General features: G+C 61.0%; 1 protein-coding gene across 21 annotated transcripts; it reads left to right on the forward strand.

Annotated features, from left to right (window-relative positions):
- The first annotated feature begins 747 nt into the window (after positions 1-747).
- On the forward strand, positions 748-22287 carry leng8 (leukocyte receptor cluster (LRC) member 8). 21 transcript variants are annotated; one of them, XR_015930336.1, is made up of 16 exons: positions 760-1075; positions 1668-1800; positions 1885-2016; positions 3586-3660; positions 4531-5032; positions 6310-6436; positions 6552-6722; positions 9211-9465; positions 9560-9721; positions 9979-10309; positions 11205-11306; positions 11389-11457; positions 15066-15195; positions 15830-16037; positions 16779-21528; positions 21572-22287. XR_015930336.1 is itself a non-coding variant. In XM_088619789.1 (15 exons), the coding sequence occupies exons 1-15, from the start codon at positions 1035-1037 to the stop codon at positions 16214-16216; spliced, it is 2469 nt and encodes an 822-aa protein (XP_088475915.1). In that variant the 5' UTR covers positions 748-1034; the 3' UTR covers positions 16217-16440. The 21 variants fall into 21 exon arrangements, 2 of the variants coding, with proteins under 2 accessions (XP_088475915.1, XP_088475913.1); XR_015930338.1 differs by having other exon boundaries at positions 21634-22287; XR_015930342.1 differs by having other exon boundaries at positions 16779-21464; positions 21556-22287.
- The last annotated feature ends 462 nt before the right edge of the window (positions 22288-22749 follow it).

Genomic DNA, 22749 nt, shown 5'->3' on the forward strand with positions numbered 1-22749 from the left:
GACACACACACACAGTCAGTACTGTACCACTCCAGCCCAGTCAAGCCCCCAGGGTGGGTAACAAGTAGGGTGAGACAGGTATGACTGCACTGGAGTCTGAGTTTATAATCAGACTCCACTGACACTGACAGAGCAGTCTGACACTCTCCAGACTGGACTGGGAGCTGGACTAGTTCTTCACTGGGATGATAATCAGACTCCACTGACACTGACAGAGCAGTCTGAGACTCTCCAGGCTGGACTGGACTGACTGGACTGGGAGCTGGACTAGTTCGTCACTGGGATTATAATCAGAGTCACTGACACTGACAGAGCAGTCTGAGACTCTCCAGGCTGGACTGGGAGCTGGACTAGTTCTTCACTGGGATTATAATCAGACTCCACTGACACTGACAGAGCAGTTTGAGACTCTCCAGGCTGGACTGGGAGCTGGATTAGTATTAATTACCTGTTGCACAAGTGAGCTGTTTACAGCGCTCAGATCTCTTTCGCAATCGGCGCTCCTCGCGGTCTGGAGCTTCGCCAGCCGCTGACGCCACGGCTCGGATTTCGTCCAATCACCGCAGACCCTTTGTGACGTGGAGGGGTTTGCCGCTCAGGTCATTGGCCCAACCGCGACCTGATTGACGGCCGTCGGGTGCAATGAACCCTCTCGCTTCCCAGGCGGGGGTGGGGCTAGTTGACTGATTGCCACCTCAGGAGGCAAATGACGCGTCTGCTTTCGCCCTCGGTAGGCGGGCCTTTCCGGGCTGGTCAGGCCGGCTTTCCTCCAATGACGAGCCTCCTGCTAGGCCGTGACCGGCCGCCATTTTGTTTGCGAATCCGACTCCCCGGTGTTGTTTCTGGAAGCGTCGGTTATTTTTTTAGAATTATTTTCCTCGTTTTATGTTCGAGGGGTCGCCGTTCCCTTTCCTTTCAGCCTGTGTCTTGGAGCCGGTCTCCGGCGGAGCGACAGGGAAGCCGCCCAGAGCCGCGGCAGAGAGGCCTCGGGTCCGGGTGTTGCGGGTCGGAGGCGGGTCGGGCCCGCGGAGGAAATGGCTGCCAACTCTACCCAGACGAATCAAGCTGCCAGCTGGTGAGACTGCCGGCTTCAGCGGGTTAGGGGCAGGCCTGTGGCTGGGCCGAGCTGAGAGGGGGTGCCGGTGTTTATTCTGGGGGGGGATTGCGGGGTGTAAGGTCTGGTTTTCGATGCCTTTGCTGCGCTCAAGGCGTGTGTCGGGCCACCCCGTTAGTGCTCGTCAGCCGCCGTTGTTCTGGACGGACCGATACACAGACCTGGCTGTCCAGAGAGCCACGATCTGGCTATAGTAGCTGGACACAGACAGACCTGACTGTCCAGAGAGGACAGGCTCAGAGACCACAGCCTGGCCAGAGACACTGGACACAGACAGATCTGGGTGTCCAGAGAGGACAGGCTCAGAGACCACAGCCTGGCCAGAGACACTGGACACAGACAGATCTGAGTGTCCAGAGAGGACATGCTCAGAGACCACAGCCTGGCCAGAGACACTGGACACAGACAGATCTGAGTGTCCAGAGAGGACAGGCTCAGAGACCAGAGCCTGGCCAGAGACACTGGACACAGACAGGTCTGGGTGTCCAGAGAGGACAGGCTCAGAGACCACAGCCTGCCTCAGGCGGTCTGTGTTAACCTCTCTGTCCCTCAGGTCCTTCAGTCCTGGTTCTGAAGGCCCGGTCCATGAGAACCCGGAGTGGGAGAAGGCCCGTCAGGCTCTGGCCTCCATCAGCAAGAGCCTGGGCAGCACCAAGACCACGCAGTCCGGTCACAGCACGGCGCAGGTGAGCGGCCACTCTCGAGTCCGACCGGGCCTGGGGGGTGGGGATCAGCGCCTGAGCTGAGGGCGGTCCGCTCTGTGTCCGCAGGCTGGGCAGTACCAGACGCCGGTGACGGACTCCGCAGCCCTGCAGCAGCAGTACTACCAGTGGTACCAGCAGAGCCAGCAGCAGTACAGTGGCTACGCCTACCCCTATGGCTACTACTACCCCATGGCCCCGGTGAGTGCACACCTGCCCCCGCTGCCCCCCTGAGTGCACACCTGCCCCCGCTGCCCCCCGGTGAGTACACACCTGCCCCTGCAGCCCCCCTTGAGTGCACACCTGCCCCTGCTGCCCCCCTTGAGCACTCACCTGCCCCTGCAGCCCCCCGGTGAGTGCACACCTGCCCCCGCAGCCCCCCGGTGAGTGCACACCTGCCCCCGCTGCCCCCCGGTGAGTACACACCTGCCCCCGCTGCCCCCCGGTGAGTACACACCTGCCCCCGCTGCCCCCCGGTGAGTGCACACCTGCCCCCGCTGCCCCCCGGTGAGTACACACCTGCCCCCGCTGCCCCCCGGTGAGTGCACACCTGCCCCCGCTGCCCCCCTGAGTGCACACCTGCCCCCGCTGCCCCCCGGTGAGTACACACCTGCCCCCGCTGCCCCCCGGTGAGTGCACACCTGCCCCCGCTGCCCCCCTGAGTGCACACCTGCCCCCGCTGCCCCCCGGTGAGTACACACCTGCCCCCGCTGCCCCCCTGAGTGCACACCTGCCCCCGCTGCCCCCCGGTGAGTACACACCTGCCCCTGCAGCCCCCCGGTGAGTACACACCTGCCCCCGCTGCCCCCCTGAGCGCACACCTGCCCCCGCTGCCCCCCGGTGAGTACACACCTGCCCCTGCAGCCCCCCGGTGAGTACACACCTGCCCCCGCTGCCCCCCGGTGAGTGCACACCTGCCCCCGCTGCCCCCCGGTGAGTACACACCTGCCCCTGCAGCCCCCCGGTGAGTACACACCTGCCCCCGCTGCCCCCCGGTGAGTGCACACCTGCCCCCGCTGCCCCCCGGTGAGTACACACCTGCCCCCGCTGCCCCCCTGAGTGCACACCTGCCCCCGCTGCCCCCCGGTGAGTACACACCTGCCCCTGCAGCCCCCCGGTGAGTACACACCTGCCCCCGCTGCCCCCCTGAGCACTCACCTGCCCCAGCTGTCCCCCGGTGAGTACACACCTGCCCCCGCTGCCCCCCGGTGAGCGCACACCTGCCCCCGCTGCCCCCCGGTGAGTACACACCTGCCCCTGCAGCCCCCCTTGAGTGCACACCTGTCCCTGCTGCCCCCCTTGAGCACTCACCTGCCCCTGCAGCCCCCGGTGAGTGCACACCTGCCCCTGCTGCCCCCCTTGAGCACTCACCTGCCCCAGCTGTCCCCCGGTGAGTACACACCTGCCCCTGCAGCCCCCCGGTGAGTACACACCTGCCCCCCGGTGAGTACACACCTGCCCCCCGGTGAGTACACACCTGCCCCCGCTGCCCCCCGGTGAGTACACACCTGCCCCCCGGTGAGTACACACCTGCCCCCGCTGCCCCCCGGTGAGTACACACCTGCCCCCGCTGCCCCCCGGTGAGTACACACCTGCCCCCGCAGCCCCCCGGTGAGTGCACACCTGCCCCCGCAGCCCCCCGGTGAGTACACACCTGCCCCCGCAGCCCCCCGGTGAGTACACACCTGCCCCCCGGTGAGTACACACCTGCCCCCGCAGCCCCCCGGTGAGTGTGCTGTGACAGTGACTCCTCTCTGTGTCTCTCCTCAGTATGGAGGCGGCTATCCCCAGGGTCAGTACGCTGTTCCAGGATCCTACCAGACACCCAGCACTCCCACGGCACAGGTAACCCAGTGTCCAGTCAGTCAGGGTCACTGTGCTGTAGTGTCCAGTCAGTCAGTGTCTCTGTGCTGTAGTGTCCAGTCAGTCAGTCAGGGTCACTGTGCTGTAGTGTCCAGTCAGTCAGTCAGGGTCACTGTGCTGTAGTGTCCAGTCAGTCAGTCAGGGTCTCTGTGCTGTAGTGTCCAGTCAGTCAGTCAGTGTCTCTGTGCTGTAGTGTCCAGTCAGTCAGTCAGGGTCACTGTGCTGTAGTGTCCAGTCAGTCAGTCAGGGTCTCTGTGCTGTAGTGTCCAGTCAGTCAGTCAGGGTCTCTGTGCTGTAGTGTCCAGTCAGTCAGTCAGGGTCTCTGTGCTGTAGTGTCCAGTCAGTCAGTGTCTCTGTGCTGTAGTGTCCAGTCAGTCAGTGTCTCTGTGCTGTAGTGTCCAGTCAGTCAGTCAGGGTCACTGTGCTGTAGTGTCCAGTCAGTCAGTCAGGGTCTCTGTGCTGTAGTGTCCAGTCAGTCAGTCAGTGTCTCTGTGCTGTAGTGTCCAGTCAGTCAGTCAGTGTCTCTGTGCTGTAGTGTCCAGTCAGTCAGTCAGGGTCACTGTGCTGTAGTGTCCAGTCAGTCAGTGTCTCTGTGCTGTAGTGTCCAGTCAGTCAGTCAGTGTCTCTGTGCTGTAGTGTCCAGTCAGTCAGTCAGTGTCTCTGTGCTGTAGTGTCCAGTCAGTCAGTCAGTGTCACTGTGCTGTAGTGTCCAGTCAGTCAGTCAGTGTCTCTGTGCTGTAGTGTCCAGTCAGTCAGTCAGGGTCACTGTGCTGTAGTGTCCAGTCAGTCAGTGTCACTGTGTTGAGTGTCCAGTTGGTCAGTGTGTATTAACTCTTTTTCCTCTGTCTCCAGGCCTCGTCCATGTCTGGGATGGAAGACTCCTCCTCGTCTTCCTCCTCCTACCCCAATCAATCCCAGCCATCTACCCCTACTGCCCCCCAGCCCCCCCCGCAGAGCCCCGGGGCATCCGAGCAGCCTCCCCCCCCTCCCCCTCCGCCTCTGCCCCCGCCTCCGAATGCCCAGTACCCCCCTCCTCCCTCCCAGGGGCCTGGGGGCGCCAGCGGGAGTGGGGGCGCGGTGGGCGGGTATCAGGGGGGCCCCTATTCTGCGGGGCAGAATATGGGTTACCAAGGGAACGAGGGCAGTAACGGCGGCCAGATGCGGGGGTATCAGAACAGCCACGGTCAGGGGCAGTGCCGCCCGGCCTATGGGCAGGGCAACATGGGGGGGTACCAGGGCAGTTACGGGCAGAACAACCCCCCCTTGCAGGCACCCCAGTACGCAGGAGGGGCAGGAGAGGCAGGAAACAAGAAGGGCAACAAGCCCGGGCAGCAGCTGTGGCACCGTATGAAACGTGAGTCTGTCCAGTGTGTCCAGTCAGTGTCTCTGTGCTGTGTGTCCAGTGTGTCCAGTCAGGGTCTCTGTGCTGTAGTGTCCAGTCAGTCAGTCAGGGTCACTGTGCTGTAGTGTCCAGTCAGTCAGTCAGGGTCACTGTGCTGTAGTGTCCAGTGAGTCAGTCAGTGTCTCTGTGCTGTAGTGTCCAGTCAGTCAGGGTCACTGTGCTGTAGTGTCCAGTCAGTCAGTCAGGGTCACTGTGCTGTAGTGTCCAGTCAGTCAGTCAGTGTCTCTGTGCTGTAGTGTCCAGTCAGTCAGGGTCACTGTGCTGTAGTGTCCAGTCAGTCAGTCAGGGTCACTGTGCTGTAGTGTCCAGTCAGTCAGTCAGTGTCTCTGTGCTGTAGTGTCCAGTCAGTCAGTCAGTGTCTCTGTGCTGTAGTGTCCAGTCAGTCAGTGTCTCTGTGCTGTAGTGTCCAGTCAGTCAGTCAGTGTCTCTGTGCTGTAGTGTCCAGTCAGTCAGGGTCACTGTGCTGTAGTGTCCAGTCAGTCAGTCAGGGTCACTGTGTTGTAGTGTCCAGTGAGTCAGTCAGTGTCTCTGTGCTGTAGTGTCCAGTGAGTCAGTCAGTGTCTCTGTGCTGTAGTGTCCAGTCAGTCAGTCAGTGTCTCTGTGCTGTAGTGTCCAGTCAGTCAGTCAGTGTCTCTGTGCTGTAGTGTCCAGTCAGTCAGTCAGTGTCTCTGTGCTGTAGTGTCCAGTCAGTCAGTCAGTGTCTCTGTGCTGTAGTGTCCAGTCAGTCAGTCAGTGTCTCTGTGCTGTAGTGTCCAGTCAGTCAGTCAGTGTCTCTGTGCTGTAGTGTCCAGTCAGTCAGTCAGTGTCTCTGTGCTGTAGTGTCCAGTCAGTCAGTCAGTGTCTCTGTGCTGTAGTGTCCAGTCAGTCAGTCAGTGTCTCTGTGCTGTAGTGTCCAGTCAGTCAGTCAGTGTCTCTGTGCTGTAGTGTCCAGTCAGTCAGTGTCTCTGTGCTGTAGTGTCCAGTCAGTCAGTGTCTCTGTGCTGTAGTGTCCAGTCAGTCAGTCAGTGTCTCTGTGCTGTAGTGTCCAGTCAGTCAGTCAGTGTCTCTGTGCTGTAGTGTCCAGTCAGTCAGTCAGTGTCTCTGTGCTGTAGTGTCCAGTCAGTCAGTCAGTGTCTCTGTGCTGTAGTGTCCAGTCAGTCAGTCAGTGTCTCTGTGCTGTAGTGTCCAGTCAGTCAGTCAGTGTCTCTGTGCTGTATTGACTCTTGCATTTCCTTCACACTGTTTCACAGAGGCTCCAGGCACTGGGGCGGTGAAGTTCAATCTTCCCAAGCGCCCCTATGTCATGGCCAACCAGAGCTTCCTGTCAGGAGAGCAGAACAGCGTGCTGGCTAACCAGTCTGTGACGTCGCAGAGCCGGTAAGGACAGGGGGCACGAGTTCTGGTCATTTCTCTCTGTCCGCGCCCCGGGAGGGGCCTGTTGTAGGAAGCTGGCCTGTCCTCGCTCTCAGCCCCAGGCGGTCTGTCCCCCCAGGCCGCAGGACTGGCCCCAGGCCATGAAGGAGTACGTGCAGCGCTGCTTCACGGCCTGCGAGTCGGAGGAGGACAAGGACCGCACGGAGAAGGTGCTGAAGGAGGTGCTGCAGGGCCGCCTGCAGGACGGCACGGCCTACACCATCGACTGGAGCCACGAGCCGCTGCCAGAGTGAGTCTCTCCCCTCACCCCTCACACCCCGCCAGAGTGAGTCTCACCCCTCACCCTCACCCCACACCCTGCCAGAGTGAGTCTCTCCCCTCACCCTCACTCCACACCCTGCCAGAGTGAGTCTCTCCCCTCACCCTCACTCCACACCCCGCCAGAGTGAGTCTCTCCCCTCACACCCACCCCCCACCCCGCCAGAGTGAGTCTCTCCCCTCACCCTCACCCCGCCAGAGTGAGTCTCTCCCCTCACACCCACCCCACACCCCGCCAGAGTGAGTCTCTCCCTCACACCCACCCCACACCCCGCTAGAGTGAGTCTCTCCCCTCTCCCCTCACCCCGCCAGAGTGAGTCTCTCCCCTCACACCCACCCCACACCCCGCCAGAGTGAGTCTCTCCCCTCACACCCACCCCACACCCCGCTAGAGTGAGTCTCTCCCCTCACCCCACACCCCGCCAGAGTGAGTCTCTCCCCTCACCCTCACCCCCCACCCCGCCAGAGTGAGTCTCACCCTCACACCCACCCCTCACCCCGCCAGAGTGAGTCTCTCCCCTCACCCCACACCCCCCACCCCGCCAGAGTGAGTCTCTCCCCTCACCCCACACCCCGCCAGAGTGAGTCTCTCCCCTCACCCACACCCCCCACCCCGCCAGAGTGAGTCTCTCCCCTCACCCCACACCCCGCCAGAGTGAGTCTCTCCCCTCACCCCACACCCCGCCAGAGTGAGTCTCTCCCCTCACCCCTCACACCCACACCCCGCCAGAGTGAGTCTCTCCCCTCACCCCTCACACCCACCCCACACCCCGCCAGAGTGAGTCTCTCCCCTCACCCCTCACACCCACCCCACACCCCGCCAGAGTGAGTCTCTCCCCTCACCCTCACCCCACACCCCGCCAGAGTGAGTCTCTCCCCACACCCCCCACCCCGCCAGAGTGAGTCTCTCCCCTCACCCTCACCCCCCACCCCGCCAGAGTGAGTCTCTCCCCTCACACCCACCCCACACCCCGCCAGAGTGAGTCTCTCCCCTCACACCCACCCCACACCCCGCCAGAGTGAGTCTCTCCCCTCACCCTCACCCCACACCCCGCCAGAGTGAGTCTCTCCCCTCACACCCACCCCACACCCCGCCAGAGTGAGTCTCTCCCCTCACACCCACCCCACACCCCGCCAGAGTGAGTCTCTCCCCTCACACCCACCCCACACCCCGCCAGAGTGAGTCTCTCCCCTCACACCCACCCCCCACCCCGCTAGAGTGAGTCTCTCCCCTCACCCCACACCCCGCCAGAGTGAGTCTCACCCTCACCCCACACCCCGCCAGAGTGAGTCTCTCCCCTCACACCCACCCCCCACCCCGCCAGAGTGAGTCTCTCCCCTCACCCTCACCCCACACCCCGCCAGAGTGAGTCTCTCCCCACACCCCCCACCCCGCCAGAGTGAGTCTCTCCCCTCACCCTCACCCCCCACCCCGCCAGAGTGAGTCTCTCCCCTCACACCCACCCCACACCCCGCCAGAGTGAGTCTCTCCCCACACCCCCCACCCCGCCAGAGTGAGTCTCTCCCCTCACCCTCACCCCCCACCCCGCCAGAGTGAGTCTCTCCCCTCACACCCACCCCACACCCCGCCAGAGTGAGTCTCTCCCCTCACACCCACCCCACACCCCGCCAGAGTGAGTCTCTCCCCTCACACCCACCCCCCACCCCGCCAGAGTGAGTCTCTCCCCTCACCCCACACCCCGCCAGAGTGAGTCTCACCCTCACCCCACACCCCGCCAGAGTGAGTCTCTCCCCTCACACCCACCCCCCACCCCGCCAGAGTGAGTCTCTCCCTCACCCTACACCCCGCCAGAGTGAGTCTCTCCCCTCACACCCACCCCACACCCTGCCAGAGTGATTCTCTCCCCTCACACCCACCCCTCACCCCGCCAGAGTGAGTCTCTCCCCTCACACCCACCCCCCACCCCGCCAGAGTGAGTCTCTCCCTCACCCTACACCCCGCCAGAGTGAGTCTCTCCCCTCACACCCACCCCACACCCTGCCAGAGTGATTCTCTCCCCTCACACCCACCCCACACCCCGCCAGAGTGAGTCTCTCCCTCACACCCACCCCTCACCCCGCCAGAGTGAGTCTCTCCCCTCACCCCACACCCCCCACCCCACCAGAGTGAGTCTCTCCCTCACCCCACACCCCCCACCCCACCAGAGTGAGTCTCTCCCTCACCCCACCCCACCAGAGTGAGTCTCTCCCCTCACACCCACCCCTCACCCCGCCAGAGTGAGTCTCTCCCCTCACCCCACACCCCGCCAGAGTGAGTCCCCTCACACCCACCCCCCACCCCGCCAGAGTGAGTCTCTCCCTCACCCCTCACCCTTCCAGAGTGAGAGTCCCTGAGCTCTGTACGTGCCCTGTGAGATGCGCTGCTGTGGAGATGCTGATGCTGCAGCTCGCGGTCGGAGGACCTGGGTGAGCCCCTCTCTCCCCTCTCTCCCCGCCAGGCTGAAACCCAAGCCGTCGCGCTGGGAGGCGGTCCCCCAGAGGGGCTCGGAGCCGATTGGCCGCGGAGGGGCGGGGGGCGGGGCCGGGCGGGGCCGCGGGGGCGGGGCTAGGCTGGGCAACTACCGGAACGTGTTCTCCAGCCAGAGGAGCCCTTCCTCCAGCTCCTCCTCCTCGACCTCCCGCTCCCGGTCCCCCTCCCCCCATCGCCACGGCAACCAGAGGCACCGGGACCGAGGCCAGAGGCACCACAGGAGGTAAGAGGAGCAGCGGGGCTCGGGGGGGGGGGGGGGGGGTCGCCCCAGATCTGTCTGGAGTTTTTCACCTTCTCTCTCCGCCACCCCCCCGCAGTGACTCGGGCTCCCAGTCGGACAGCAGCATCTCCAGCGACCTCCGGCCCCAGATCTCCCGCCGGAACCAGAAGGGGGGCCGGGGCAGAGGCGCAGACCGAGAGAGGGGCAGGGGAGGAGAGAGGGGGCGAGGCCGGGGCGGGCGAGCCAACCGGGGGCGCAGGTGAGGGCGGGGAGATCGTGCCGGGTCCCGGGGGGGCTGTCCGCGCGGAGGGGGCGTGTTCTGGTCAAGCGTCGCTCACACCAGAGAAAAGCGGCCCTGGTGTGATTGCGAGTGAGCCTGCGTGTCTGTGTGCGAGTGTGCGAGTCTGCCTGCCCTGCGATGGACTGGCGTCCTGCCCCGTTCCCGAGCCGGCGCCGGCGCTGGCCCTGGCCCTGCCGGTCTTGCCGACGCTGTGCTCTCGCTGGCTGTCCGGGCAGGAACGCGGACGAGCCGGGCGCGGCCGGCCCCCAGAAGCGGCGCAAGGCGGCGGGCGGCGCGGGGCTGGACTTCGAGGACCCGCAGCGCGAGGCGAAGAAGCAGAGCCGGGCGGCGCGCTTCAACACGGGGGCGGCGGCGGGCGGCGCGGTCAAGAAGCTGCGCACCGAGCCGCTGGTCCTCAACATCGGCGCCTCCAGCGCCCTGGCGGCGCCCTCTGCCGACGGGCTGAGCTGGGAGGACTGCACCATCGTGGGCACCTGCCAGGACATCACCAAGACCTACCTGAGGCTCACCTGCGCCCCAGACCCCGCCACCGTCCGGCCCGTGGCTGTGAGTCCCTGACTAACTCACGCTCCCTCTGGGGCTGACTCGTTCACCCTCTCACTGCTTCTCACCCTCACTGACTCGTTCACCCTCTCACTGACTCGTTCACCCTCTCACTGCTTCTCACCCTCACTGACTCGTTCACCCTCTCACTGACTCGTTCACCCTCTCACTGACTCGTTCACCCTCTCACTGCTTCTCACCCTCACTGACTCGTTCACCCTCTCACTGCTTCTCACCCTCACTGACTCATTCACCCTCTCACTGACTCGTTCACCCTCTCACTGCTTCTCACCCTCACTGACTCGTTCACTCTCACTGACTCATTCACCCTCTCACTGCTTCTCACCCTCACTGACTCGTTCACTCTCTCACTGACTCGTTCACTCTCTCACTGACTCGTTCACCCTCTCACTGACTCGTTCACCCTCTCACTGCTTCTCACCCTCACTGACTCATTCACCCTCTCACTGACTCATTCACCCTCTCACTGACTCACCCTCTCACTGACTCACCCTCTCACTGACTCATTCACTCTCTCACTGCTTCACCCTCTGACTCATTCACTCTCACTGCTTCACCCTCTCAGACTCATTCACTCTCACTGCTTCTCACCCTCTCACTGACTCATTCACCCTCTCACTGCTTCTCACCCTCTCACTGACTCATTCACCCTCTCACTGCTTCTCACCCTCTCACTCTCACTGACTCATTCACCCTCTCACTGCTTCTCACCCTCTCACTGACTCATTCACTCTCACCGCTTCTCACCCTCTCACTGACTCACCCTCTCGCTCTCTCTCACCGATTCTCACCCTCTCACTCTCACTGATTCTCACCCTCTCACTGATTCTCACTCTCTCTCACTGACTCACCCTCTCGCTGACTCGCTCTCTCTCAGGTGCTGAAGAAATCTCTCCTGGCTGTGAAAGCTCACTGGAAGACCAACCAGGACTACCCATACGCCTGTGAGCAGATGAAGTCGATACGACAGGACCTCACAGTGAGTGCCGCACTCCTCTGTCACTCCCTCACTCTCTGTACGGCAGGAGCTCACAATGTGCTCTCTCACTCTCTCTCTGCAGGTTCAGGGAGTGCGCACGGACTTCACGGTGGAGGTGTACGAGACCCATGCACGCATCGCTCTGGAGAAGGTCAGTGTCCCTTCCTCTGAGTGTGTGTCGATGTGTGGGCACGTCAGCGTCCGTGAGCGTGTGTCTGAGTGTGCGTCACTGCGTGTGTCGATGTGTGGGCGCGTCAGCGTGCGTCTGAGTGTGTGTCACTGCGTGTGTCGATGTGTGGGCGCGTCAGCGTGCGTCTGAGTGTGTGTCTGAGTGTGCGTCACTGTGTGTGTCAATGTGTGGGCGCGTCAGCGTGTGTGAGCGTGTGTCTGAGTGTGCGTCGCTGTGTGTGTCAATGTGTGGGCACGTCAGCGTGCGTGAGCGTGCGTCTGAGTGTGTGTCGCTGTGTGTGTCGATGTGTGGGCGCGTCAGCGTGTGTCTGAGTGTGTGTCGATGTGTGGGCGCGTCAGCGTGCGTGAGCGTGTGTCTGAGTGTGTGTCGGTGTGTGGGCGCGTCAGCGTGCGTGAGCGTGTGTCTGAGTGTGTGTCGGTGTGTGGGCGCGTCAGCGTGTGTCAGCGTGTGTGAGAGTGTGTCTGAGTGTGTGTCGATGTGTGGGCGCGTCAGCGTGCGTGAGCGTGTGTCTGAGTGTGTGTCGATGTGTGTCTGTGTGGTCAGTGTGCATCAGTGGTCAGGGTGTGTCAGCGAGTGTCTTGTGTGGTCAGCGTGTCAGCGAGTGTCTGTGTGGTCGGCGTGTCAGTGGTCAGGGTGTGTTGGTGAGTGTCTGTGGTCAGCGTGTCAGTGGTCAGGGTGTGTTGGTGAGTGTCTGTGGTCAGCGTGTCAGTGGTCAGGGTGTGTTGGTGAGTGTGTGGTCGGCGTGTCAGTGGTCAGGGTGTGTTGGTGAGTGTCTGTGTGGTCAGCGTGTCAGTGGTCAGGGTGTGTTGGTGAGTGTCTGTGAGGTCGGCGTGTCAGTGGTCAGGGTGTGTTGGTGAGTGTGTGGTCAGCGTGTCAGTGGTCAGGGTGTGTTGGTGAGTGTCTGTGTGGTCAGCGTGTCAGTGGTCAGGGTGTGTTGGTGAGTGTCTGTGTGGTCAGCGTGTCAGTGGTCAGGGTGTATTGGTGAGTGTGTGGTCAGCGTGTCAGTGGTCAGGGTGTGTTGGTGAGTGTGTGGTCAGCGTGTCAGTGGTCAGGGTGTGTTGGTGAGTGTGTGGTCAGCGTGTCAGTGGTCAGGGTGTGTTGGTGAGTGTCTGTGTGGTCGGCGTGTCAGTGGTCAGGGTGTGTTGGTGAGTGTGTGGTCGGCGTGTCAGTGGTCAGGGTGTGTTGGTGAGTGTGTGGTCAGCGTGTCAGTGGTCAGGGTGTGTTGGTGAGTGTCTGTGTGGTCAGCGTGTCAGTGGTCAGGGTGTGTTGGTGAGTGTCTGTGTGGTCAGCGTGTCAGTGGTCAGGGTGTGTTGGTGAGTGTGTGGTCAGCGTGTCAGTGGTCAGGGTGTGTTGGTGAGTGTCTGTGTGGTCAGCGTGTCAGTGGTCAGGGTGTGTTGGTGAGTGTCTGTGTGGTCGGCGTGTCAGTGGTCAGGGTGTATTGGTGAGTGTGTGGTCAGCGTGTCAGTGGTCAGGGTGTGTTGGTGAGTGTGTGGTCAGCGTGTCAGTGGTCAGGGTGTGTTGGTGAGTGTGTGGTCAGCGTGTCAGTGGTCAGGGTGTGTTGGTGAGTGTCTGTGTGGTCAGCGTGTCAGTGGTCAGGGTGTGTTGGTGAGTGTCTGTGGTCAGCGTGTCAGTGGTCAGGGTGTGTTGGTGAGTGTGTGGTCAGCGTGTCAGTGGTCAGGGTGTGTTGGTGAGTGTCTGTGTGGTCAGGGTGTCAGTGGTCAGGGTGTATTGGTGAGTGTCTGTGAGGTCGGCGTGTCAGTGGTCAGGGTGTGTTGGTGAGTGTCTGTGAGGTCGGCGTGTCAGTGGTCAGGGTGTATTGGTGAGTGTGTGGTCAGCGTGTCAGTGGTCAGGGTGTGTTGGTGAGTGTGTGGTCAGCGTGTCAGTGGTCAGGGTGTGTTGGTGAGTGTCTGTGTGGTCAGCGTGTCAGTGGTCAGGGTGTGTTGGTGAGTGTCTGTGGTCAGCGTGTCAGTGGTCAGGGTGTGTTGGTGAGTGTGTGGTCAGCGTGTCAGTGGTCAGGGTGTGTTGGTGAGTGTCTGTGTGGTCAGGGTGTCAGTGGTCAGGGTGTATTGGTGAGTGTGTGGTCAGCGTGTCAGTGGTCAGGGTGTGTTGGTGAGTGTGTGGTCAGCGTGTCAGTGGTCAGGGTGTGTCGGTGAGTGTCTGTGAGGTCGGCGTGTCAGTGGTCAGGGTGTGTTGGTGAGTGTCTGTGTGGTCGGCGTGTCAGTGGTCAGGGTGTATTGGTGAGTGTCTGTGAGGTCGGCGTGTCAGTGGTCAGGGTGTGTTGGTGAGTGTCTGTGTGGTCAGGGTGTGTTGGTGAGTGTGTGGTCAGCGTGTCAGTGGTCAGGGTGTGTTGGTGAGTGTCTGTGAGGTCAGGGTGTGTTGGTGAGTGTCTGTGTGGTCAGGGTGTCAGTGGTCAGGGTGTATTGGTGAGTGTGTGTTCAGCGTGTCAGTGGTCAGGGTGTGTTGGTGAGTGTGTGGTCGGCGTGTCAGTGGTCAGGGTGTGTTGGTGAGTGTCTGTGTGGTCAGTGTGTCAGTGGTCAGGGTGTGTTGGTGAGTGTCTGTGTGGTCAGCGTGTCAGTGGTCAGGGTGTGTTGGTGAGTGTGTGGTCAGCGTGTCAGTGGTCAGGGTGTGTTGGTGAGTGTGTGGTCAGCGTGTCAGTGGTCAGGGTGTGTTGGTGAGTGTCTGTGTGGTCAGCGTGTCAGTGGTCAGGGTGTGTTGGTGAGTGTCTGTGTGGTCAGCGTGTCAGTGGTCAGGGTGTGTTGGTGAGTGTCTGTGTGGTCAGCGTGTCAGTGGTCAGGGTGTGTTGGTGAGTGTGTGGTCAGCGTGTCAGTGGTCAGGGTGTGTCGGTGAGTGTCTGTGAGGTCAGGGTGTGTTGGTGAGTGTCTGTGTGGTCAGCGTGTCAGTGGTCAGGGTGTGTTGGTGAGTGTCTGTGTGGTCAGCGTGTCAGTGGTCAGGGTGTGTTGGTGAGTGTGTGGTCAGCGTGTCAGTGGTCAGGGTGTGTCGGTGAGTGTGAGGTCAGGGTGTGTCGGTGAGTGTCTGGGTGGTCAGCGTGTCAGTGGTCAGGGTGTGTTGGTGAGTGTGTGGTCAGCGTGTCAGTGGTCAGGGTGTGTCGGTGAGTGTCTGTGAGGTCAGGGTGTGTCGGTGAGTGTCTGGGTGGTTGGCGTGTCAGTGGTCAGGGTGTGTTGGTGAGTGTCTGTGAGGTCGGCGTGTCAGTGGTCAGGGTGTATTGGTGAGTGTGTGGTCAGCGTGTCAGTGGTCAGGGTGTGTTGGTGAGTGTGTGGTCAGCGTGTCAGTGGTCAGGGTGTGTCGGTGAGTGTCTGTGAGGTCAGGGTGTGTCGGTGAGTGTCTGGGTGGTTGGCGTGTCAGTGGTCAGGGTGTATTGGTGAGTGTGTGGTCAGCCTGTCAGTGGTCAGGGTGTGTCTGTGAGGTCAGGGTGTGTCGGTGAGTGTCTGTGTGGTCAGCGTGCCAGTGGTCAGGGTGTATTGGTGAGTGTGTGGTCAGCGTGTCAGTGGTCAGGGTGGGCCAGTGTTCGTGTCCGCGAGTGCGTACTCACGGCGCCCTCCTCCCTGCAGGGTGACCACGAGGAGTTCAACCAGTGCCAGACCCAGCTGAAGGCCCTGTACAAGGACTGCCCCTCCGGCAACGTGGGCGAATTCACGGCCTACCGCCTGCTCTACTACATCTTCACCAAGAACTCCGGAGGTGCGGCTCCGCCAGTTACCCAGAATCCAGAATGATATTTGTACACGTTCAGTCGTGATAGAATAACAGAAAGCAGTCTCCTGAGGAGTAGCACTTCATAGCACTTCAGACAGCGGCACCAGTTTTATCCAGGTTAACCAGTATTTGCTCAACCTTTCTGTCTACTTTGAGAGAAAGTGCTTTCTTTTTTCGGGTGGGACAGTGGTTAGGATTGCTGTCTCGCAGCACTGGGGTGCCCAGTTCTTGGGGTGTATCTGTAGGGTCTGGTTTCCTCCATGTGCTCCAGTCCAGAGGCATGCTGGGACGTCAAGTGGCTTCTGAAAAAAACAGGCCCTGGTGTGAGTGTGTGTGTCCACCCTGTGAGGGACTGGCGTCCTGTCCAGGGTGTACCCTGCCTTACGTCCATTGCTTGCTGGGATAGACTCCGGCTCCCCCACGATCCCGAACTGGATCAGGCAGTTACAAGAAGGATGGATATTAGCCTCTTCATAAATTAAACCTCATCCACGGCATCGGTCCAGAGCTCGGATGTCGGAGGTCGATAGTCGCAATGTAATCGGAGACGGTTCTTGCCGTCGAAGGTGGGTCAGGTATCGCGCAGCGTGGGGTCACCCCTGTTCTCTCATGTGCTCAGACCTGACCACAGAGCTGGCCTTCCTGACCCCTGACCTCCGCGTGGACACGTGTGTGAGCCACGCCCTCTCCCTGCGCACTGCCTGGGCGCTGGGCAACTACCGCCGCTTCTTCCTGCTGTACCGCGACGCTCCGCGCATGGGCTCCTACCTCATCGACAAGTTCCTGGACCGGGAGAGGAGGGGCGCGCTCCGGGCCATGATGAAAACGTATGTGCCGATCGGCGTCTGTTTGTGACAGAAGTGTGCGAGTACAGCAAGGCTGTGCGCTGTATAGATATTGATCTCTCCCCCAACCCAGAAACCATCGTTCACTCCCCAGTGGGTTAATTCACTCTCTCTCCCCTCTGGGTCTGAGGTACCGGCCCTCAGTCCCAGAGGGTTATTAACTCTCTGTCCTCTGTCTCTCAGGTACCGGCCCTCAGTCCCAGAGGGTTATTAACTCTCTGTCCTCTGTCTCTCAGGTACCGGCCCTCAGTCCCAGTGGGTTATTAACTCTCTGTCCTCTGTCTCTCAGGTACCGGCCCTCAGTCCCAGTGGGTTATTAACTCTCTGTCCTCTGTCTCTCAGGTACCGGCCCTCAGTCCCAGTGGGTTATTAACTCTCTGTCCTCTGTCTCTCAGGTACCGGCCCTCAGTCCCAGTGGGTTATTAACTCTATCTCTCTCCTCTGTCTCTCAGGTACCGGCCCTCAGTCCCAGTGGGTTATTAACTCTCTGTCCTCTGTCTCTCAGGTACCGGCCCTCAGTCCCAGTGGGTTATTAACTCTATCTCTCTCCTCTGTCTCTCAGGTACCGGCCCTCAGTCCCAGTGGGTTATTAACTCTCTGTCCTCTGTCTCTCAGGTACCTGCCCTCAGTCCCAGTGGGTTATTAACTCTCTGTCCTCTGTCTCTCAGGTACCTGCCCTCAGTCCCAGTGGGTTATTAACTCTATCTCTCTCCTGTCTCTCAGGTACCGGCCCTCAGTTCCAGTAGACTACGTCCAGTCAGTGTTGTCCTTCTCCTCGGTTGAGGACTGTCGCTCCTTCCTGACGGCTCTCAACATCTCCTTCCTGCCGGGAGACCCGAGCAAGATCGACTGCAAGGCCAGCGCCTCGACCATGGCTGCCGCATCCTGACACAGCGAGACAGGATCGCTGCCCGGCGCCGGCAGAGAGAGACGAGACGGGCTGTTTCCAAGGGCACACTGACAGACACTGGCAGAGAGAGACAGGCTGTTGTCAAGGGCACACTGACAGACACTGGCAGAGGGACAGACAGGCAATAACCAGATACTGGCAGAGAGACAGACAGGCTGTAACCACAGACTCGCTGACGGAGAGACAGACAGGCTGTAACCACAGGCTCGCTGACAGAGAGACAGACAGGCTGTAACCACAGACTCGCTGACGGAGAGACAGACAGGCTGTAACCACAGACTCGCTGACAGAGAGACAGGCTGTAACCACAGACTCGCTGACAGAGAGACAGACAGGCTGTAACCACAGACTCGCTGACGGAGAGACAGACAGGCTGTAACCACAGACTCGCTGACGGAGAGACAGACAGGCTGTAACCACAGACTCGCTGACGGAGAGACAGACAGGCTGTAACCACAGACTCGCTGACAGAGAGACAGACAGGCTGTAACCACAGACTCGCTGACAGAGAGACAGACAGGCTGTAACCACAGGCTCGCTGACGGAGAGACAGACAGGCTGTAACCACAGACTCGCTGACGGACAGACAGACAGGCTGTAACCACAGGCTCGCTGACGGAGAGACAGACAGGCTGTAACCACAGACTCGCTGACAGAGAGACAGACAGGCTGTAACCACAGACTCGCTGACAGAGAGACAGACAGGCTGTAACCACAGGCTCGCTGACGGAGAGACAGACAGGCTGTAACCACAGACTCGCTGACGGACAGACAGACAGGCTGTAACCACAGGCTCGCTGACGGAGAGACAGACAGGCTGTAACCACAGACTCGCTGACAAAGAGACAGGCTGTAACCACAGACTCGCTGACAGAGAGAGAGACAGGCTGTAACCACAGACTCGCTGACAGAGAGAGAGACAGACAGGCTGTAACCACAGACTCGCTGACAGAGAGAGAGACAGACAGGCTGTAACCACAGACTCGCTGACAGAGAGAGAGACAGGCTGTAACCACAGACTCGCTGACGGAGAGACAGACAGGCTGTAACCACAGACTCGCTGACAGAGAGAGAGACAGGCTGTAACCACAGACTCGCTGACAGAGAGAGAGACAGGCTGTAACCACAGACTCGCTGACGGAGAGACAGACAGGCTGTAACCACAGACTCGCTGACGGAGAGAGAGACAGGCTGTAACCACAGACTCGCTGACGGAGAGACAGACAGGCTGTAACCACAGACTCGCTGACGGAGAGAGAGACAGACAGGCTGTAACCACAGACTCGCTGACAGAGAGACGGAGACAGACGGGCCCTCGGAGAGATGGGTATGCTGACAGATGGAGACAGAGACACGGGAGCACGCCGATGCAGGGAGGGCATGTGGACCAGGCCAGTGCAGGTGTGGGGCCCCACACAGGCGCTCCAGGAAGCCCTGCGGGCCTGGCCCCGCGGCCCCGCGGCCCCGCACGGTGCCTGTGCTCACCAGACACGCAGTGCGGGCCGCCCCCCCTCGAGACAGCGGCCAGCAGGGACCGGAGGACCGGTGCCTGTCCACCGCAGGCGCTGCAGACAGGCCCGCCCGCCCAGCTCTCGGCGGCGGCCGCATCACTTCCTGTCCCCTGGCGCCTGCTGCCTTCTGCAGACAGACAGCTGGACGCAGGAAGGACTCTTGCGCACACTCAGGCTGTGCCACAGTGTTTTATATGACCTTGTACATAGGTGTATAGTCATGTATATAGAGAGAGTTTATACCTTTGCACACAGTTTGGGTACAGCAGCGTCCTCTTCGCCCTGCAGGAGGTCTGAGCTAACAGATTATTCTATTTTTGTCTTTCCCTAAGCTTGCAGCTGCCCCACGAAGACATCTGTGTAAAAGTAGTAGGAAAAAAAAAAGAGGAAAAAGATCCGTTGAGAATCAGCCACTCTGCAAACGGCCGCTGTCCAGCTCCTCATCCTCACCACCCCCCACCCCCCCCACGGAGGGCTAACTCTCGCTCCGGCGTCCCCAATCCTTCTCAAAAGACTTTGTCTTCGCCGTGCCGCCGAAGGCCTGCTGCCTGCCCGGTTTGTATGTGATGGAGCCCCGCCACGCCCAAGATGGCCGCCGCCGCGCGGCACCAGGTGGGGGAGAGGGAGCGAGCGAGAGGAGAGGTCTTGTCTCTTGCAGCTTGGCCACCCCGGCTGTGGCCACGCCAAGCTTTTGACTGAAGGGTGGGAGGGGCGCTCGTTGGCGGCGCAGCCACGAGGTCATTTCCCCCACCACCACCCCCCCACGAGAGAGGAGAGCACGCCAGCGGCCGCCAGGAAATGGGAGCCGCAGCTGGTCTGCGTCGACTGCGCGCCGTCGACAGGTTTGGGAAAAAGTTCTCTTGTAGCTTTGCCGCGGCTAACGTGACTGTGAGGGGCGAGAAGCCTGCCTGCCTGGCCCCGCGGGGCGCGGCGGGCGCCACGCCCAAAATGGCCGCCCAGCTCCGCCACCTCGGGGGGGTCGGGGGCTGGCCGAGCCCGCCGTGCCAGAAGGATGAAGAGCTCCACCACCGGTCCTCTGGCGGGAGAGGGTGGGGGTGCGGCTCTTGGGTGCCACACCCCAAATGGCCGTGGTCCTCGCCCGTCGGTGTCTTGTGCCACATCCAAAATGGCCGTGGTCCTCGCCCGTCGGTGTCTTGTGCCACACCCAAAATGGCCGTGGTCCTCGCCCGTCGGTGTCTTGAGCCACACCCAAAATGGCTGGTAAGGAAGGGACTGGTGCTCCGGCTGAGAGGAAGCAAGCCGGCAAGTTAGCAGTGAGAGCGAATTCCTGTCAGTATGCGGTTCTTCTCTTTTTATTGCAGATTGTTAGGTTTTTTAAATTTTTTTTATTTTTTTCTCCCTGTGTAAGTTTTCTACCCTGGTCGCTTGCCCTCCTCCTCCTCCTCCTCCTCCTCCTCCTCCCTCCTCCCCTGCGCTCCTGCGCCCCAGTTCTCCAGCGTCCCCGGCTTGTGCATGATCCCCAGCACCCTGGCTCAAGCGCTCTCGCCGTTCGCCCGTTGCTCTTTCTCGGCTTGGTTTTTTTGTTTTGTTTCCCCCAGTGCATGCTCTCCGCGGGGCGAGGATCGGGCATGTGGGCCCCGGCAGCGCTGGAGCGGCAACATCTGCTTTGCCCTTTTCCGCCAGTAGAGACGCCCGTCGCTTGAGTTTGTCCTGTTCGTTCCTGACCAGGATGGGTGTTTCAGCTCCGTACCCTTGCGGGGCGGGTTCACCCTTGCGGGGGCGGGTTTATCCTCGTGGGGGTGGGTTTACTCTCGTAGTGGCAGTTTCACCCTCATGGGGGCAGGTTTATCCTCGTAGGGGCGGGTTTATCCTCGTAGGGGCGGGTTTATCCTCGTAGGGGCGGGTTTACTCTCGTAGGGCCTGGTTCACCCTTGTTGGGGCGGGTTTACTATCGTAGGGGCGGGTTTACTCTCGTAGGGCCTGGTTCACCCTTGTTGGGGCGGGTTTACTATCGTTGGGGCGGGTTCACCCTTGTGGGGACGGGTTCACCCTTGTGGGGACAGGTTCTCATGCAGTGATTGAGCAGTGGGATTCACACAGGAAGCTTCTCCTGTCCTGGGGGAGGTGGGGGTAGGTTCGGGGGGGTGGGACAGGAGTGGCTCTGCAGGGGGCAGTGTAAACCGCCCCTCTGCCCTGCTCTGCCAGCCAGAGCCTTTTCTCCCAGTGAGGCCCGAGCGCTGGAGGTGTGAGGGGGAGTGCTGCCTGTATTCCCCCCTTCCTGCCCCGTCTCCCCTCTCTCTCTGCCTCCTGTTTCCCCTCCCCCTCCCCCTCCCGGGCCGTGACGGGAAGACGGGGCTCTGGTGTCGGCGCGGGGCCGTGGGCCGGGCGGCGCCAGCGTCGGGGCCCGAGTGCGTCGGTGCGGTGTGTGTGTGTGTGCGTGTGCGTGTGTGTGTCAGAGCGAGAGGACGAGGCGTGGCGCTGGAGGGGTCCTTCTGTCTGTCCGCCCGGGTCTGCGCCCTCGGGGGGGGGGGGTGTCGGGGGAGCAAGGGGAGGCCGGCGGGGGGTTCGAGTTCGAGTCGTGAGCTGCCCGGCCCCGGGGTCCCCGGGGTCCCCTCTCCGCGCTGCGAGCCGCCGCAGGGCCGCGGTCAGCGGTGTGGGCGTCCAGCGACAGCAGGGCCAGGCGTAGAGCCACTCGGCACTGCAGACAGGACACAGCGGTCAGTCTGTGAGTAGAGCTGGTCAGTCAGACAGGAGGCAGCGGTCAGTCTGTGAGTAGATCTGGTCAGTCTGTGTAGAGCTGGTCAGTCAGACTGGAGGCAGCGGTCAGTCTGTGAGTAGATCTGGTCAGTCTGTGAGTAGAGCTGGTCAGTCAGACAGGAGGCAGCGGTCAGTCTGTGAGTAGAGCTGGTCAGTCAGACAGGACACAGCGGTCAGTCTGTGAGTAGAGCTGGTCAGTCAGACAGGACACAGCGGTCAGTCTGTGAGTAGATCTGGTCAGTCAGACAGGAGGCAGCGGTCAGTCTGTGAGTAGAGCTGGTCAGTCTGTGAGTAGAGCTGGTCAGTCAGACAGGACACAGCGGTCAGTCTGTGAGTAGAGCTGGTCAGTCTGTGAGTAGAGCTGGTCAGTCAGACAGGACACAGCGGTCAGTCTGTGAGTAGAGCTGGTCAGTCAGTGTAGAGCTGGTCAGTCAGACAGGACACAGCGGTCAGTCTGTGAGTAGAGCTGGTCAGTCAGTGTAGAGCCGGTCAGTCAGACAGAGGGCTGACCTCGCCAGGGACAGTGGGTGAGGGCTCTCTCACAGCCCCCTGCTGGCCCGCTGGTCCAGGGCTCGCTCACGCTGCAGCAGCGCGGAGACGGGCCCCTCGGGACCCCCCGCGCACGCTCGGCGCCCGCTTCCTCAAGCCCCACCCAGGCCGGGCCGTGTGCCTCGCTGGGGTTCGGCCCGGTGCGGGCGCTGACCGTGTCCGGCGGGGGGTGTGTGTGTGTGAGTGTGTGTGAGTGACCGACCCGCGGCGCCGCCCCTGGGCAGTGTCCCACTCTCCCCCCTGCGGGGTCACACCTGTCTGCGCCTCGCTGCCCCCTCTCCCCTCCCCTCCCCTCTCCTCCTCCCGGCTCCGGGGTCGAGAGCGTCTGCCCCTCTCTCGGCTGTATCGAGACTGTGTCCTGTGTTTTTAATTTCTCCGTTTCTCTTGCAGCTCGTAAATGACATGTCGATCGTATTGTGACTCGCACCCGTCTCTCTCATATGAATTGTTTTTGTAAAATGTACCGCTCACTTCTCTGTAAATACTCTACATCTGTATATGTAAGTATTATTTTTCATAAATACAATAAAAGTTTTGAAGAGCAGGGTTTGTATGTGTACTTTCAGGAAGAACTCCAGTCCAGTCCAGCCTGGAGAGTCTCAGACTGCTCTGGCAGTGTCAGTGGAGTCTGATTATAATCCCAGTGAAGACCTAGTCCAGCTCCCAGTCCAGTCAGTCCAGTCCAGCCTGGAGAGTCTCAGACTGCTCTGGCAGTGTCAGTGGAGTCTGATTATAATCCCAGTGAAGAACTAGTCCAGCTCCCAGTCCAGTCAGTCCAGTCCAGCCTGGAGAGTCTCAGACTGCTCTGGCAGTGTCAGTGGAGTCTGATTATAATCCCAGTGAAGAACTCGTCCAGCTCCCAGTCCAGTCAGCCCAGTCCAGCCTGGAGAGTCTCAGACTGCTCTGTCAGTGTCCGTGGAGTCTGATTATAATCCCAGTGAAGAACTAGTCCAGCTCCCAGTCCAGTCAGTCCAGTCCAGCCTGGAGAGTCTCAGACTGCTCTGTC

This window comes from Lepisosteus platostomus, chromosome 25 (genome assembly GCF_059453375.1).
Source record: "Lepisosteus platostomus isolate fLepPlt1 chromosome 25, fLepPlt1.hap1, whole genome shotgun sequence".
In the NCBI taxonomy this organism is placed as follows: Eukaryota; Metazoa; Chordata; class Actinopteri; order Semionotiformes; family Lepisosteidae; genus Lepisosteus; species Lepisosteus platostomus.